The 19,247-nt window shown below is 49.9% G+C and overlaps 1 protein-coding gene across 1 annotated transcript in view; it reads right to left on the reverse strand.

Annotated features, from left to right (window-relative positions):
• ndst2 (N-deacetylase and N-sulfotransferase 2) overlaps positions 1-19,247 on the reverse strand; it is a 79,003-nt gene that overhangs the window by 21,588 nt on the left and 38,168 nt on the right. The window contains exons 2-5 of the mRNA XM_033012542.1: positions 14,687-16,029; positions 10,681-10,770; positions 4,463-4,533; positions 4,214-4,297 (exon numbers count right to left, since the gene is read on the reverse strand). Of these exons, the coding sequence (XP_032868433.1) occupies positions 4,214-4,297; positions 4,463-4,533; positions 10,681-10,770; positions 14,687-15,668 (1,227 nt within the window). The 5' untranslated portion in view covers positions 15,669-16,029. The remainder of the gene's footprint in view (positions 1-4,213; positions 4,298-4,462; positions 4,534-10,680; positions 10,771-14,686; positions 16,030-19,247) is intronic.

Consider the following 19,247-nt stretch of genomic DNA (forward strand, 5'->3'; position numbering starts at 1 on the left):
ATAAAATATCGGCATTTCAAACTTTTTAAAACATGTGTCTGCAAATTGCCTTGGGCACCTGAAGCTGTAACGAGCTTCAGTTTAGTTTATTGTCACGTGTACAGATTTGTTTTGTTGCGTGCTAACCAGTCAGTGGAAAGTCAACACATGATTACAATCGAGCCATCCACAGTGTACAGATACATGACAAAGGGACTTTCCAGGGAATAACTTTACTGTGCCATTCTACTGTTTGTTTTGTCTTTTTTAAATTGCTGTTTTTTCCTTTTTCTTCCTTCCCACAAATATGTAATATGTGATTCTGTTCCATTCTGTTTGTAGTTTGTCTGTTTGTTTGTTTGTTTGCACAGTCCGTGAGCATTGCCACTTTTCATTTCACTGCACATCTCGTATGTGTATGTGACGAATAGACTTGACTGGACTTGGCTTGAAGGGAATGACATGAATAACATCTCGTGCAAGATAAAGTACTGATGTAGGTCTTTCTCTTTAAACCTGCTTCCCAGAAGAGCCAAGAGTGTTTAGTTGTTCTATGTCCAACAATAGAACAACAAAATGCCTTAGTCGCAGTGGGTTAACAACCCTGCAAACACCTTGCACACAGATAACATCAATAACTTAATAAACACAATGTTAGTCCAAAAAACCCAAAGTCCTTCGTGCAACCAAGCCGGTCTATGGAGGTTCCTTGTTGAAGTTTGTGATGTTTTAGTTAGTAGTTTTAGTGATACAGTATTGAAATGGGCCCTTCCACCCACCGAGTCCACGCTGACCATCCATCACCAGACCACTCATTCTATGACCTTAGTTTTGCAACCTTTACACTTGGGGCAAGTTACAGAAGCCAATTAACTTACAAACCCGCAAATCGTTGGAGTGCGGGAGGAAACCGGAGAAAACACACGCAGGTCACGGGGAGAACGTACAAACTCCGTACAGACAGCATCCGAGGTCAGGATCGAACCCGGGTCTCCGGCGCTGTGAGGCAGCAACTCTACCGCTGCACCACTGTGCTGCCCTTCAATTTGTATGTATGCAAGTCACAAATCTACATTGAAAACATTAGCGACGCAGTGGTGCTGGTTTTCGACAGGAACGGTGACGGGCGCACCACACATGTCTGTCCTCCAGTTCCTGCGGACTTCAGCCGCTGGATGTACAGGATCTTGGTGTGTGTGTGTGTGTGTGTGTGTGTGTGTGTGTGTGTGTGTGTGTGTGTGTGTGTGTGTGCGTGCGTGCGTGCGTGCGTGCGTGTGTGTGTGTGTGTGTGTGTGTGCGTGCGTGTGCGTGTGTGTGTGTGTGTGTGTGTGTGTGTGTGTGTGTGTGTGTGTGTGTGTGTGTTTTATCATCGTTCCTTACAATGCCGTGTACGACAGTGATCGCAACTTCTACTGAAGTGTGGATGGCCGTTGGCTCGCTAGAAGCCCATCCGCCCTTTGACAGGTCTTGTTTTTGGTCCTGCTGGGGGTCCACAGCCCCCTCCTCACCTGGCAAACCAGGTGGGGGAGACGGTTTAGTCACCGACTATCCAACCATGGAGCGGGTAGCACGGGATTACATGGTACCGTGGCGGGGGGGGGGGGGGGAACACCCCTCGACCTGACCTGAGAATCTACAAGGATGTCTAATACCGGCCTTTTATAGACAGGTTCATAGATATTGTCTGAGAGATTTGGGTGTTGTACCACTGTGCCGTTACCAGCACTGTGCGATGTTCAGGGGCCGGGTTGAAGGTTGCGATGTGTTGTGTGTCGTGTGAGAGTGGCTGTCCTCCAGAGACTGGCACAGTCCCATGGCCGATTGTGCCGCGTCCAACAGCACGGGAGCTAGCCTGCGCATAGTCAAGCACGCTGGCATCCCGGAGCTACAGGGGTCTGAAGCTCCTGCTTTCCCCCCACCCCCACACCCCATCACATTCAGCTGGGGAGCAGTGAGAGGGGGGGAGAATCACACTGGTGGGCTGGGGCTGTTCCACTGACTGCCCGCGCGCGGCCTTGCACCCAGACCGTGTAGAACGGCCCCATTGTTACAGGCGCTGGGTGATAACAGGAGCTCAGTGTTAGCGAGCAGGCTTTGCTCTTTGTGTGGCTCGGAGCGGGGGGGGGGGGGGGACGTGGGCCCCATCAGTGTTCCAGTCTTGGCACAACTCTCCCACTCGTTGAAACTAATTCCCATTCCTCTGGCCCGCAACGCCCAGTTAAAGGCCGTCATCGCAATGCCGTACACATCGAGGGCGGCATTACTGACTACAAAAAGCATGAATTAACCATCAGCGGTCCAGAGGGGAATGGCTTGTTCACAGTGATTAACAGTGGCTACATCTCAAAACGTCTGTCAGGCCTCTATACTGTAGAGGGGAAGGTCCCGTCCAGTTCAGCTCCGAGCGCCCAGCGGCAGCGCAACACCGACACGGGGCAGCTCACGAGGAATGTATGTGGAGCAAGGTGGGCTGTATACAACTCACAGCCCACACTGGCCACTCGTTACAGTCACATCATGGTACACCCTCACCCCACTGACCCACACACACAGTGGGCAATAACATCGCACTGAATTGTGATATATATATATATATGTGTGTGTGTGTGTGTGTGTGTGTGTGTGTGTGTGTGTGTGTGTGTGTGTGTGCGTGTGTGTGTGTGTGTGCGTGTGTGCACACACACACACACACACACACACACACACACACACACACACACACACACACACACATATATATGTAATATAAAATATAGACACAAAAAGCTGGAGTAACTCAGCGGAACAGGCTACATCTCTGGAGACAAGGAATGGGTGACGTTTCGGGTCGAGACCATACATCAGACTGAAGAATTCAGATCAGTCTGCAGATGCTGGAGAGAGTCAAAAATGCTGGAGAAACTCAGCGGGTGAGGCAGCATCTATGGAGCGAAGGAATAGGTGACGTTTCGGGTCGAGACCCTTCTTCAAACTGATGTGGGGGCGGGGGGGACTATCTATGCCTTCCTTAACATTACATACTTCGCTCAGCTTTCCTCTCAACCTTCGAAGCTCTAGAGAGCTCCACTATGGTGGGGGGTGGGTGAGGGGGCGATGGGTGGGTGGGTGCTGGGTGTATGGTGGGTGGGTGGTGGGGGGTGGTGGGTGGGTGTGGGATGGGGGGTGGTGGGTGGGGGGTGGTGGGTGGGTGGTGGGTGATGGGTGGTGGGTGGTGGGTGGTGGGAGGGGGTGATGGGTGGGGGTGAGGGGGTGAGGGGTGCTGGGTGGGTAGTTGAGGCAAGTAGTATCACAGCGTATAAGTAACATTTTTGACAGCTACATGGATAGGACAGGGTTAGAGGGATGAAGGGCCTGTTTCCACACTGATTGCTCCTCAGCCTGAGTCTCCCCAAGAGTACGGACATCCCACTCATGGCCATGGACTGCAAATGGGAAAATAATCAGGCCATTTCTCTTCTCTTCAATAAAAGTCAGGGGCAGCCACAGGCAATTCTCTTTTCAGTTCTACAGATTCCAAAGATTAATGGAGGTACTTCAGTTGCATAAACACCTCTTCATTATTCATTCAGTCCATGGAATGTCTTCATTTAATTCCAAGAAACATTCTCCAATTTTATGTTTTTCTTTCCAAGGTTAAAAATTGCAAATCATACAATCAGAGCCGTACACACGGAAACAGGCCCTTCGGCCCACCTCTTCCATGCTGACCAAGGAGTCATCCTGAGACTGGCCCATTTGCCCATATTTTGCCTATATCCCTTCAAACATTTCCTATCCATGAACCTGTATGTCTTTTACATTTTGTTATTGTACCTGCCTCAACTACTTTCTTTGTCAGCTAGTTCCATGCACCCCACCACCTTCTATGTGGAGAAGTCACCCCTTAAGTCCCACACTCCAAAGACGTACAGGTTTGTAGTTTAATTGGCTTGGTATAAGTGTAAATTGTCCCTAGTGTGTGTGGGATAGTGTTACTGTGCGGGGATTGCTGGTCGGCGCGGACTCGGTGGGACGAAGGGCCTGTTTGCGCGCTGTATCTCTAAACTAAATAAAATATTAATCTCACGTGACAATATCAAACATATACCAATGGGTCTGGGGGACGTGCAGACTCCACACAGACAGCATTGATGTTCACATCTGAACGTGGATCAGTGTCGCTGACGCTACGAGGCAGTCGCACTACCTGCACGGTGACGTTCCCCACCGCGCACCCCGCGCCTGTTCCACGTACCAGCGCAAACTGGTTGTTGAGCTTCATCTGGTCAGCAAGCACGGACTCGTTGTGGAAGAGGTGAGGCTGCATGTGGCTCCACATGTGGGGGAACCACCAGAACTCATTCCTGTGCTTCAGTAGCATGTCATCACCAGCGTCCTCCTGGCTTGCCCCTGCAAACACACGACCGTTAGCACAACGCACGCACACACGCACAGAGCACACTCGCACAGCGCACACACGCACAGGCTGCATGTGGCTCCACATGTGGGGGAACCACCACAACTCATTCCTGTGCTTCAGCAGCATGTCATCACCAGCGTCCTCCTGGCTCGCCCCTGCAAACACACCACCGTTAGCACAGCGCACACACACACGTACAGAGCACACACGCAGAGCACGCACAGAGCACGCACAGAGCACACACGCACAGCGCACGCACACACACACAGAGCACACACGCAGAGCACACACGCACAGCGCACGCACACAAGCACAGAGCACACACGCAGAGCACACACGCACAGCGCACACACGCACGCAGAGCACGCACGCACAGCGCACACACGCACAGAGCACACACGCACAGCGCACACACGCACAGGCTGCATGTGGCTCCACATGTGGGGGAACCACCACAACTCATTCCTGTGCTTCAGTAGCATGTCATCACCAGCGTCCTCCTGGCTCGCCCCTGCAAACACACCACACGCACACAGAGCACGCACGCACAGCGCACACACGCACAGCGCACACACGCAGAGCACACACGCACACACGCACACACGCACAGAGCACACACACACGCACAGCGCACACACGCACAGAGCACACACACACGCACAGAGCACACTCGCACAGCGCACACACACACAGCGCACACACACACGCACAGAGCACACTCGCACAGCGCACACACACACAGCGCACACACACACGCACAGAGCACACACACGCAGAGCACGCACAGAGCACACACGCACAGCGCACACACACACGCACAGCGCACACACGCACAGCGCACACACGCACAGCGCACACACACACGCACAGAGCACACACACGCAGAGCACGCACAGAGCACACACGCACAGCGCACGCACACACACAGAGCACACTCGCACAGCGCACGCACGCAGTGCACACACGCAGAGCACGCACAGAGCACGCACGCACAGCGCACACACGCACAGCGCACACACGCAGAGCACACACAGCGCACACACGCACAGCGCACACACGCAACGCACACACGCAGAGCACGCACAGAGCACGCACGCACAGTGCACACACGCACAGCGCACACACGCACAGCGCCCACACGCAGAGCACGCACAGAGCACGCACGCACAGCGCACACACGCACAGCGCACACACGCAGAGCACACACAGCGCACACACGCACAGCGCACACACGCAACGCACACACGCAGAGCACGCACAGAGCACGCACGCACAGTGCACACACGCACAGCGAACACACGCACAGCGCCCACACGCAGCGCACGCACAGAGCACACACGCACAGAGCACACACGCACAGCGCACACACGCACAGCGCCCACACGCAGCGCACGCACAGAGCACACACGCACAGAGCACACACGCACAGAGCACACACGCACAGAGCACACACGCACAGCGCACACACGCACAGTTTAGTTTATTGTCACATGTACCGAGGTACAGTGAAAAGCTTTTGTTGCGTGCTGCTATCCTGTCAGTGGAAAGACAATATATGATTACAATTGAGCCATTTACAGTACATGATAAGGGAATAACGTTTAGTGCAAGGTAAAGCCCAACTTGCCCACACCGGCCAACATGTCCCTTCTACATGTGCCTGCGTATGGCCCATATCCCTCTAAACCTGCCAGAGATGCATAGATACATCGATAATAAACTAAAAATAAACTAACTGAATAACATTTTGTGCAACTATTGCCTTGCCACATGTTCCTTGTGCAGATGTGGAAGAGCTCTGAGCATTCTATGTGTACAGGCCAGATGAGCCAACATAAACCCCACCCACCCACGTTGTGTCCTGCATGAAAACATACTGAGGAACAATCAACTGTGTGCTGGAGGGGGTGACATGTATAATCTCCCCAGCAGCAAGAACATCTGGTTGTCAAATTATCAACAGATGTCTGAAGACATCAGCCTCATTCTTCAGCTCCTCGTTAAGTCCTGAACTAATTGGGAATGTTTCCAGGACAATGAATTGTACAAAGGAAGTCCCCGAGACAAGCCGCGAGGAGAATATTTCCGAGAACACTGCCCTAGATTCACACGCACGTCGGATCCTACATTGATTACATGAGAGGCCAGGTTTAGTTTAGTTTAGTTTAGAGATACAGCGCGGAAACAGGCCCTGTGGCCCACTGGGTCTATGCTGACCAGCGATCCCCACACACTAACATTATCCTACACACACTAGGGACAATTTACAATTTTACCAAAGCCAATTAACCTACAAACCTGCATGGCTTTGGAGTGTGGGGGGAGACCGGAGCACCTGAAGACCAACTCAGTGCTGGGACCCCAGCTATTTACAATATATATTAATGATCTGGATGAGGGAATTGAAGGCAATATGAAGGCAAAAGCCTGTTCAACCTGAGCTTGCGTCTACAGAAGGGTTCCAAGGCTGTGGAAAACATCTTGCCTGGTACCTGTCCCAAAGAAGACCCATCCCACTCTCCACAATGACTACAGACCAGTAGCGCTCACTTCACATATAATGAAGACATTTGAGAGACTTGTCCTTTCCTACATCAGGACTAGTGTGTCAAATCAAATGGATCCTTTACAGTTTGCATATCAGCCTAACATCAGTGTCGATGATGCCCTCATTTACATGCTGCAGAGGGTGTACACACATTTGGACACTACTGATGCATCTGTAAGGATTACATTTTTTGACTTCTCAAGCGCCTTCAACACAATTCAGCCCCGACTACTAGGGGAGAAGATGGAGAAGATGAAAGTGGATCCATCACTGGTACTGTGGTGTTTGGATTACCTTTCCCTCAGACCACAGTACGTGCGCCTACAGAACAGTGTCTCGGGCACCATCTTGAGCAGCACAGGGGCTCCACAAGGAACTGTGCTGGCTCCGTTCCTGTTTACCATCTACACAGCGGATCTCCAATATAACACCAACAGCTGCTTTTTGCAGAAGTTTTCGGATGACACAGCTGTTGTCGGCCTCATTAAAGGGGGCAATGAGGAGGAGTATAGAGACATAATAAGTAACTTTGTGGAGTGGAGTGCACACAATAACCTCCATCTTAACACCAAAAAAACCAAGGAGATAGTTGTGGACTTCAGGAGGGGGAGGAGGAGGACTCAAGCAACACCAATCACCATTAAGGGCACTGAGGTGGAGGTGGTCGCTAACCACAGGTACCTTGGGGTGCAGCTTGACAGTGAGCTGAACTGGAAGTGTCATATGGAGGCGGTGTACAGGAAGGGACAAAGCCGTGTGTATTTTTTAAGGAGGCTGAGGTCATTTAACATCTGCCAACCCCTACTGTGCAGTGTCTACCATTCAGTGGTGGCCAGTGCTCTGGTTTTTGCTGTGGCCTGTTGGGGAGATGGCGCCCGCATAGCGGACAAAAACAGACTGGACAAGCTAATCAGGAAGGCCGGCTCAGTGGTCGGGGCTGAGCAACGAACGGTCCAGCAGGTGGCAGAGGCCAGAACTCTGAACAAACTGGGTTCAATAATGACCAACCCCACTCACCCACTCCATGCCCTGAAGGTGATCAAGAGCAGCATCTTCAGTCAGAGGCTGATTGCACCAATGTGCAAAACTGAGAGACATAGGAAGTCCTGTTTACCAGCTGCAATAAGGTTATATAATGCGCATAAATAACTGCATTTTTTAAAAATTAATTGTATTTTAACTTGTATTTTAACTTGTATTTTAACTTGTTAAGTATGGAAGCTATTTGAGGAAATGTGTGGTGTTATGTCTGTCTTGAAGCTGTCGTGGCACTGTAATTTCCTGTAAAGGATTATTAAAGGTATAATCAATCAATCAATAATCAATCTCCAAGTTTGCGGATGACACTAAGCTGGGGGGCAGTGTTAGCTGTGAGGAGGATGCTAGGAGACTGCAAGGTGACTTGGATAGGCTGGGTGAGTGGGCAAATGTTTGGCAGATGCAGTATAATGTGGATAAATGTGAGGTTATCCATTTTGGTGGCAAAAACAGGAAAGCAGACTATTATCTAAATGGTGGCCGACTAGGAAAAGGGGAGATGCAGCGAGACCTGGGTGTCATGGTACACCAGTCATTGAAAGTGGGCATGCAGGTGCAGCAGGCAGTGAAGAAAGCGAATGGTATGTTAGCTTTCATAGCAAAAGGATTTGAGTATAGGAGCAGGGACGTTCTACTGCAGTTGTACAGGGTCTTGGTGAGACCACACCTGGAGTATTGCGTACAGTTTTGGTCTCCAAATCTGAGAAAGGACATTATTGCCATAGAGGGAGTGCAGAGAAGGTTCACCAGACTGATTCCTGGGATGTCAGGACTGTCTTATGAAGAAAGACTGGATAGACTTGGTTTATACTCTCTAGAATTTAGGAGATTGAGAGGGGATCTTATAGAAACTTACAAAATTCTTAAGGGGTTGGACAGGCTAGATGCAGGAAGATTGCTCCCGATGTTGGGGAAGTCCAGGACAAGGGGTCACAGCTTAAGGATAAGGGGGAAATCATTTAAAACCGAGATGAGAAGAACTTTTTTCACACAGAGAGTGGTGAATCTCTGGAACTCCCTGCCACAGAGGGTAGTCGAGGCCAGTTCATTGGCTATATTTAAGAGGGAGTTAGATGTGGCCCTTGTGGCTAAGGGGATCAGGGGGTATGGAGAGAAGGCAGGTACGGGATACTGAGTTGGATGATCAGCCATGATCATATTGAATGGCGGTGCAGGCTCGAAGGGCCGAATGGCCTACTCCTGCACCTAACTTCTATGTTTCTATGTTTCTAACTCTTTCAACGATGTTCCCCCCCGTTCCCCCACCCCCCCCACATCTGGGTCTCGACCCAAAACGCCACCCATTCCTTCTCTCCAGAGATGCTGCCTGTCCCACTGAGTTACTCCAGCGTTTTGTGTCTACCTTCGGTTTAAACCAGCATCTGCAGTTCTTTCTTACACATTTTGTCCACCTATCACTGGCCAGGCGTTGCCCCCCCCCCCCCCCCCCCCCCCACCCCTTTTAAAATTCTGAAAGTGCAAGAGGCATTCTGACTTTGGGCAATGTTCAATATATGGAAGGCCACAATACCTTCTGCCCCGGGGGAGCGGGGAGGAGAAGGAATGACCGGAGGTGGGACATTCCTTTGATTATGTTGGCCGCTTCTACTTGGGATTTGTCACATCGCTTCTCCTTATCCATTCACCAACGCCAGAGATGCCAAACACTGCGGAAGGCTGCTTTGGAAAGCAAGTTTACTTCAAACCCCAGGTGAGAAACAGTAACGTTTTCCCCACCTGTCAGTCCCAAATTCCTCCTCATTGTCCCACATGTTTTCCTGGTTTTCCCCATTGCTCCCCTCTGGTGTTTCACCTCCAGGGCTACTGCAGGTCCACTCTCTGCACCTCACACACACACACACGTCCCCGACACAAGGCCTCTACCCTTGGCCATGACCACCACTGCCTGCAGTTTTCATCGTTCCAAGGTTAAGTGCTGCTCACAGACAATTGCTCAGCAAGGCTCTCGTCGCCAGCTTTGTTTACAGGAGCCCAGAGACCGGTGTTAAAATTACTCATCTTAAAAGCTTGCAGATTTTCCGCTGACACTAATATATATCCAGCCTTCACTCACCCCCGAACCACACAACATTCATTGCAACCTTCCCCATGGAGGGGGCCCTTCAGCCCATTGAGTCCATTGTATGATTCAGTAGATTCATAAGTGATAGGAGCAGAATTAGGCCATTCGGCCCATCAAGTCCACTCCACCATTCAATCGTGGCTGATCTATTTTATCCTTCTCATCCCCATTCTGCTCATTTCCCCTGATGTTGGCCGCTTTTACTTGGGACTCTGGCCATGGAGGAGGCCCAGGACAGAAAGGTCGGATTTGGAATGGGAGGGGGAGTTGAAGTGCTGAGCCACCGGGAGATCAGGTTGGTTAATGCGGACCGAGCGGAGGTGTTCGGCGAAACGATCGCCAAGCCTACGCTTGGTCTACAGATACAAGATAATGGGAATAAGATCTAGTGCAAGATAAAGTCCGGTTACAGATTTACAGATTTAGTCCGAGGGTCTTCAATGAGGAAGATGGGAGCTCAGGGTTCACTCTCTAGTTGGTGATAGGATGGTTCATCAATATTAAGGTATTGCTTTGCAAATCTTACCAAGATGCATGTGACAATAAAGGACCTCTGAACCATTGGCACAAAGAAGGTGACAACTGCATGAAGAACGGAAGAAAGTGCGCTTACGTCAATGATGCTGCGTTTACCTGTGTGGTAGAACTTGCCGGAGAAGCCCAGGTTGAAGGTGAAGTTGGGGACCAGAGTTCTCAGCTTGTTTTGGGACAACAACAAGGCCTGCAAAAGAGAAGACACAACTCACTGGAAATTGACAATGGATCAGCGGGTGGCAAAGTGGGATCAATGGAGAAACGTCAGTGCTTCACAGGCATCCCTCACACCGCATTAAACATTCATTCCGTCTACCACGAGCGACCAGTTGGTGTGTACCCTCCACTATATGCCACTGGGCTACTCTGACAGCACCAGCCAAACCCATCCCTCCTCCACCATGGAGGTCAGGTCATTGGATGCATTAAACACCTCCACAGGGCTCTCTCCAAGACGCACGCCATCCTGACTTGTCAATATCTCACTCTTCCTAAATTCTGAAACACAATAAGTTCAAAGTGATAGGAGCAGAATGAGGCCATTCGGCCCATCAAGTCTACTCCGCCATTCAATTTCCCTCAACCCCATTTCCTGCCTTCTCCCCATAACAATAGACAATAGGTGCAGGAGTAGGCCATTCGGCCCTTCGAGCCAGCACCGCCATTTAATGTGATCATGGCTGATCATCCCCAATCAGTACCCCGTTCCTGCCTTCTCCCCATATCTCCCGACTCCGCTATTTTTAAGAGCCCTATCTAGCTCTCTCTTGAAAGTATCCAGAGAACCCACCTCCACCGCCCTCTGAGGCAGAGAATTCCACAGATTCACCACTCTCTGTGAGAAAAAGTGTTTCCTCGTATTCGTTCTAAATGGCTTACCCCTTATTCTTAAACTGTGGCCCCGGTTCTGGACTCCCCCAACATTGGGAACATAACCCCTGACACCCGTACTAATCAAGAATCTATCTATCTCTGCCTTAAATATATCCATTGACTTGGTCTCCACAGCCTTCTGTGGCAATGATTCCACAGATTCACCACCCTCTGACTAATGAAATTCCTCCTCATCTCCTTCCTAAAGAAATGTCCTCTAATTCTGAGGCTGTGACCTCTGGTCCTAGACTCTCCCACCAGTGGAAACATCCTCTCCACATCCTCTATTCAAGCCTTTCACTATTCAGTAAGTTTCAATGAGGTCCCCCCTCATTCTTCTAAACTCCAGCGAGTACAGGCCCAGTGCCGACAAACGCTCATCATTGGTTAACCCACCCATTCCAGGGATCATTCTTGTAAACCTCCTCTGGACCCTCTCCAGAGCCAGCACATCCCTCCTCAGATATGGGGCCCAGAACTGCTCACAATATTCCCAGCCCAACAACATTGCAAGGGGAAGGATGTTTGTTTAGGAAGGAGATGAGGAGGAATTTTTCTTTAGTGCAAGAGCACATTCAACAACTTGGCTCGAAGACACACATCATGATTAGTGACTTATATCCCATTATCCAGAAGCTGCTGCTGCTGCAGAAATGGTGGCGGGTGCAGGGGGGGGGGGCGGGGGGGCTTTCTGAATGGGTTCAGCCTCCCTGCCCCCTCCCACAACCCCCCCCCCCCCCCCCCCCCCCCCCCATCTCCTGCTCTATTCTATATTGGCTCTTTGAAAAATTCACTAATAACATCCCAGTTGCCTTGGCAACTTCCTCTCTCTCCCACACTGAGTTGTCACGTACACACAGATCTTCCTCAGCAATTAATAAGCATTCAGATTTTGGAAAGGTTTTTGCAACATCCTGCTGGCCAGAGACATCAAACCCCCCCTGGACAGCCTTAAATCTCCAGTAGTTTGGTTTAGAGATACAGCGTGGAAACGGCCCCCAGGAGAATGGGGTTGAGAGTGAACGATAGATCAGCCATGAATGGCACAGACTAGATGGGCCGAATATCTGCTCCTATCACTCATGATCTTATGCTACAATTTAAGGTTGTGTGTATATTGATGGATAAAAACTGTTGACAAATGCAGCTTAATTTTATATTTGCAATGCGTACTGACATCTTTACACCTATAAAGGAAGCATTGCCATGGCAACCGGCCTAGCTTAAGGCAGTGTTCTCTACTGCCTACTCACGGACTTTAAATATAATGCCCAGAAGCAATGCCCACAGCTCATGAATCAGTTAAAGAAATGCCTCAATAAATATGTTTGTTCGATTTTCTTTTCCCGGCAGAATTTTACTCTAACCTTCCCATGCTAATTTAGAAAAAAGAATTGTGGTTTACAAATAAAATGGCCAGGGAAATGTCATCCAAACCGCAGCCTTCACTAAATATAGGCCCATGTCTCTAATAGCATCAAAGATCTCAGATATTAAGCGATTGTCTTGAAAACTCGCCTAAGGGAAGATTTTGCTGAATAAACATCTTCCATTTTGTTTGGCCTCTTCAAGATTGTTTATAAAATCTGTTCAATATTTGCCTTTGATGTGAAATGATATTCTGTCACGGCAACGGGAATGAAAATCATACTGCTGTTTGACAGAAGTATTCATAAAACGCTCCTGCTTAATAACAAATAGTCTTGCAAACCTATGCAGAGTTGACGAGGCGAATTAAAACTGCAAGGCTCGGAGATTTTTAGTTTTGAGATACAGTGCAGAAACAGGCCCGACAGACCATCAAGTCCGTATCGATCCCCGCACATTAGAAACATAGAAACATAGAAAATAGGTGCAGGAGTAGGCCATTCGGCCCTTCGAGCCTGCACCGCCATTCGATATGATCATGGCTGATCATCCAACTCAGTATCCCATCCCTGCCTTCTCTCCATACCCCCATATCATTAGCACTATCCTACACACACTAGGGACAATTTACATTTTATACCAAGCCAATTAGCCTACAAACCTATACGTCTTTGGAGTGTGGGAGGAAACCGAAGATCTCGGAGAAAACTGGGAGAATGTACAAACTCCGTTTGAGAATGTACAAGCACCCGTAGTCGGGATCGAACTCGGGGCTCAGGTGCTGTAAGGCAGCAACTCTACCGCTGCGCCACCGAGCTTCCCCCGTTGAGATAACACACCAATTGGATGACTGAGTCAAAATAAATTGATAGGTTGAAGGGTCTTCTATGCTAGCCCACAGCTAACAATGAACCAATTCCTTTAGCGTTACTTTTTCGCATATCTTCCATTAATTTGTTCTGTATCTCTCCACATCACCATTTATCTCTCATTTCTCTTCCCACTGACTCTCAGTCTGAAGAAGGGTCTCTGCTATCTGGCCTTGCAACATAAATGAGATGTTGCAATCCAAAAGATGTTGGCCCAGGAATCTTTTGGTAACTGCAAGAGTGAATGAGTTCAGTGAAGACTTGTATCCTCATTCCCAAGTCCCCGGGTCTGTGTTTGCAAACTTCAATGTTGAAAGCCCAAGGTGTTTCTTGTCAACGTCTGCTCTTGTACATTGTGTTCATCGAGATCACCTTGGTGCCGTCTGTGTTGGAACAGCAAATAACACAGAGCTGGGCACTGGCCTCACCCCTATAAACCTTCATATCCATCCTCATGTCCATATGTCTTTTAAATGCTGTTCTTGTACCTGCCTCACCTACCCCTCCTGCAGCTCGTTCCATATACCAATTATATATTTAGAAGATAGACACAAAAAGCTGAGAGAGAGAGACAAACAGAGAGAGAAAAGAGAGCGAGAGAGAGAGAATATGAGAGATGAGAGAGATAGAGAAGATAGAGAGGAGTATAGGAGATAGAGAGAGATAGAGTAGAGAGGAGAGTAAGGAGAGAGAAGGATAGAGAGATAGAGATGAGAGAGATAGAGATAGAGATAGGGAGAGAGAGAGAGAGATAGAGAGAGAATAGAGAGCGAGAAGAGAGAAGAGAGAGAAATGGATGGAGGGTGAGAGTGGAGAGAGGAAAAGAGGGGGAAACGGAGAGGGATGGGGGAGGGAGAGGGTACGGGGAGAGGGTGCGGAGAGAGCGGGAGAGAAATAAATATAAATTAGTAAATAAAATACATAAATGCGTGTAATATTCTCTAAACGAAAAACTCCACGTGATTCGAATGTGCCGCGCGGTTCCTACTCACGCGTGACATACAAGACTTTCATCCTGGTTCCTGCCTTGCCCACGAAGATGTCATCGATGTCGACGAGGAGATATCGGTCGAGGGACAGACACAAGCGCTTGCCCGTCAGGTAGGCGATGGCATCGACGAAGATCAGCTTGTGAAGCCAGAAGTTCAAGGTGTTGCCGAAGAAGACCCTCTGGATACCGTCGTGAAGGCCCAGGTCCTGGATGACAGTGGCGTGCAGAGCCTTGTGCGTGCTGAGGTGGGGGATGTACTCTGCCGACTTGGTGCTGGCCAGGAGCACCGGCTCATACGTGCTGTGGTTGGACTGAAAGACGGTCCAGTCATCTCCCGGCAGAGGTCCCTGTTCCACTTGGTTGGCCCGGGTCACATAGAGCAGTGGGGCGTTGGGGTTGATGTGGTAATCCTTCAGGCCCAGGTTAGAGTGCAGGTACAGGGGGAAGCCCTTGAGCTGAGCGCTCAGCAAGCTGTTCTCGTTGGCTTTGAAGAACCCAATGATCCCAACGCCGTACTCCACACAGTACTTATCCAGCAACTCCCGGTTCCAGGCATCTAGGTTGACGTACTTCAGAATGTTCTCGTACACAATGAGAGCGAATCGGCCCCGGCCCTTCTCTGTCAGCGTCGGCACATCGCCCTTCCCCGGAGCGATCTCTGTCCTGTACTTAAAGCGGCTCGATTCTAAAATAGTGACGATCTCCTGGATCAGCTGAGAGTAAATGCTCTCTGCAAAGATGAGGACCATGGGGTCGGTGCGGGAAGAGTCTAGGAGGGGAGTGTGGCGTCGAGGGGGCTGGGAGACTCGGTGCTGGTTGTTGCAATCACTGATGGGCAAGGGCAAGGCTTCCTTGATTTTGGGGCTATTGGTTACGTAGTAAGCAAGAAGACACATGGACACCAGGCTGAACACCATCAACATCAGGATCAGTCGGTGCAGCTCCAACTGCCTGAAACTCCGCACAAACTTCCAGAACTTGACCATGGTGAGCGCGGGTGACCGCGGGCGAGGGTGGGCGCGAGGGGTCGGCACGGTGGAGGGGACAACCTGCGGAGGAGACAACCGGGAAGCCACTCCTCACGAGCTGCCATTTAATCTACGTGACCATGGCAGAGTAATCCCATCCCTTGCGGCCACCGCTCGTCCACGCTGCCCCCCACGGCCCGGTCACGGCCTTCCTCCCTCAGTAACCGGCCGCCGCTATCGCACGGGGCCGCACGGGCAAGAGGCCGCTGGCCATGGTGAAGGAACACGCACTGCTCTGCCCTGTCCAGAACCAACTCCACACAAACTCCTGGCTGGCCAAGATCATTCGACGTACGTTCCAACGCTGCCCTCTGCAAACCTGCAAAACACAAAGACAAAACACTTTAGTCTTCACCCTGAAGTAGGGTCTCGACCCAAAACATCACCCACTCCTCGTCCCCAAAGATGCTACCTGACCCGCTGAGTTACTCCAGCTTTTTGTGCCTATTAACAGGTGGTCTGAAGAAAGGTCTCGACCCGAAACATCACCCATTCCTTCTCTCCAGGGATGCTGCCTGACCCGCTGAGTTTAGTTTAGTTTAGTTTAGAGAAAGGGCGCTGAAACAGGCCTTTTGGCCCACCAGGTCCGCGCCGAACAGCAATCCCCGCACACTAACACTATCCTACATCCACCAGGGACAATTTTTACATTTACCAAGCCAATTAACCTACAAACCTGGACGTCTTTGGAATGCGGGAGAAAACCGAAGATCTTGGAAAAAACCCACGCAGGTCACGGGGAGAACGTGCAAACTCCGTACAGACAGCACCCGTAGTCGGGATCGAACCCGGGTCTCCGGCGCTGCATTCGCTGTAAGGCAGCAACTCTACCGCTGCGCCACCGTGACCGCCCGCAGGCGATCGATGGTCAGCATAGATTTGGTGGGTAGAAGGGCCTGTTTCCCTGCTGCATCTCTAAACTGTCGGAAGCACCAAAGAATTCATTTGATGGCAGTGCACAGGCCTACGGCAGCTGGGTTTAAAGACAGTCGAGGATGAGATGCAAGGATGGATTAGGAGATCATGGCACTGAACGTAAGAATCGACAATAAAACACTGTTCACTCTTCATCCTGGAATGCGTCTCAATCCTGCAAATCTCTTGACTTCCAAGGCCAGAGCATTCTTTTTAACTAAAGCAAGTTCATCACAAGTTCAAAGAACAAGTTCATAAGTTCCAAGAAAGTTGTGAGTCCGTGGAATTCTCTGCCTCAGAGGGCGGTGGAGGCCGGTTCTCTGGATACTTTCAAGAGAGAGCTAGATAGGGCTCTTAAAGATAGCGGAGTCAGGGGATATGGGGAGAAGGCAGGAACGGGCTACTGATTGGGGATGATCAGCCATGATCACATTGAATGGCGGTGCTGGCTCGAAGGGCCGAATGGCCTCTACTCCTGCACCTATTGTCTATCGTCATCCTGAGAAGCGCTCAAGCCCGTGCTGCCCAGCGCCCTCAGAAAGTGACCAAGATGCCCGCTAGCAAGTCCACGAAAAGGGATGGGGTTAAATTGGCACTTGAGCAAGTTCATTCCATCAACAGATAACTGTGTTTAACAAACAGTCTCTTATCGTTTGAACTAGTCAGAAACAACTCATTGCAAAAATAATGAGGCTGCTGGAACTTCCACTGATCCGTGAATCCACTGACCCTCTCTGGATTCACTTTCTTGGCTGCAGAGTAATTAGGGTGATCGGGGCTGCTGACAGCCGCGTACAAAGGCTCACCTTCTTTTCCTTTCTCCTGCGGCCAGCAGAGGCCTTTTCACTTCCTGAGAGGAAGAGAAAGGCTGGTGTTTCTAAAGCACCTTTCAGCAGCTCAGGAAGTCTCCAGCGCACTCTACAAGCAGCAGGGTAGGCGTGAATGAAGCAAAAACACTCCGTGAAGTGCAGCCTGTTGTGTGGGAAGCAGAGTGCCAATGTGTCTGAAGAAGGGTCCCGACCCACAAACGTCACCCATTCCTTCTCTCCAGAGATGCTGCCTGTCCCGCTGAGTTACTCCAGCATTTTGTGTCTATCTTCCGGTAGATATTGAATGCAGTCCACCCTCATATTAAACAAATTAACCAAGAACAAAGTACAAGAGAAATATCCAAAGACTGGACCAGGCAACAAGAGCATCCAATCCCAGCTGTTCAGACACCGACTCTACAAGCAGACATTCTAAATCCCTTGGTACACAAAAATGCTGGAGAAACTCAGCGGGTGCAGCAGCATCTATGGAGCGAAGGAAATAGGCAACGTTTCGTGCCGAAACGTTACCTATTTCCTTCGCTCCATAGATGCTGCTGCACCCGCTGAGTTTCTCCAGCATTTTTGTGTACCTTCGATTTTCCAGCATCTGCAGTTCCTTCTTGAACATTCTAAAAAATACCACTGAGCTGATGGCCATATAGGGATGATTGAAAGATAAATACTGCTCAAGGCACTTGGACAGCTGAGTTTCCGACAGTTTACAGATATAGCATGCAACAGGCCCTTCAGCCCACCGATCCAGACCAAAGCAACCATTCCGCCCAACATGTCTGCACTAGATACTATGCCTTCAAAGCCACTCTCCCTCAAGGTCTGTGGCGAACATCATGCCGAGATAAAATCTTCTCCTCTGATTGCTTCAGCTTTTTTAATATAAAGAATTTCAAATATAAATATTTTTTTAACGGCAGGTACATAGATTGTAAGGGATTAGAGAGATAATGGGGATAGAGTCATCGAGTCAGGAGGCACTGGCCATTTGGCCCATCTTATCCATGCTCGACCAGCTGAGCCAGTCCCACCTGCCTGTGCTTCACCCATTCCTGACAAACCTTTCCAATCCACAGATCAGTCACTAAAATTTTATTTTTAATTAATTCCTTACTTGAAACTGTCGGAGGTGTTAATTTAACCTGGCATCATGTTGAGTTTAGAGATACAGCGTGGAAACAGGCCCTTCGGCCCACCGAGTCCGTGCCGACCAGCGATCCCCGCACACTAACACTATCCCACTCAGGCTAGGGACAATTTAGTATTTTACCAAAGCCAATGAGCCGGCAAACCTGTACGTCTTTGGAGTGTGGGAGGGAACAAGAGCACCCGGAGAAAACCCGATCAGGTCACGGGGAGAACGTCCAAACTCCATACAGACAGCACCCGCAGTCAGGATCGAACCCGGGTCTCCGGCGCTGTGAGGCAGCAGCTCTACCTGATGCTGCCTGACCCACTGAGTTACTCCAGCACTTTGTGTCTCTTTTGTATTCCAGCACCTGCAGTTCCTTGCGTTTGCAGATCCAGAACATCCACAGTACTATACAGATGAAGAACTACTAACACCACCGTTATCATCTTGCTATGGTGAGATCTTGCCCCGCCAAAACTGACCACACATTTGCTACACTGCCTCACTGCATTTGGTGTAAGTTGCATTGGGGCGATGAGAGAGGAGAGAATGTTTAAGAAAGAACTGCAGATGCTGGAAAAATCAAAGGTAGACAAAAATGCTGGAGAAACTCAGCGGGTGAGGCAGCATCTATGGAGCGAAGGAATAGGCGACGTTTTGGGTCGA

Source organism: Amblyraja radiata, chromosome 37, assembly GCF_010909765.2.
Source record: "Amblyraja radiata isolate CabotCenter1 chromosome 37, sAmbRad1.1.pri, whole genome shotgun sequence".
In the NCBI taxonomy this organism is placed as follows: Eukaryota; Metazoa; Chordata; class Chondrichthyes; order Rajiformes; family Rajidae; genus Amblyraja; species Amblyraja radiata.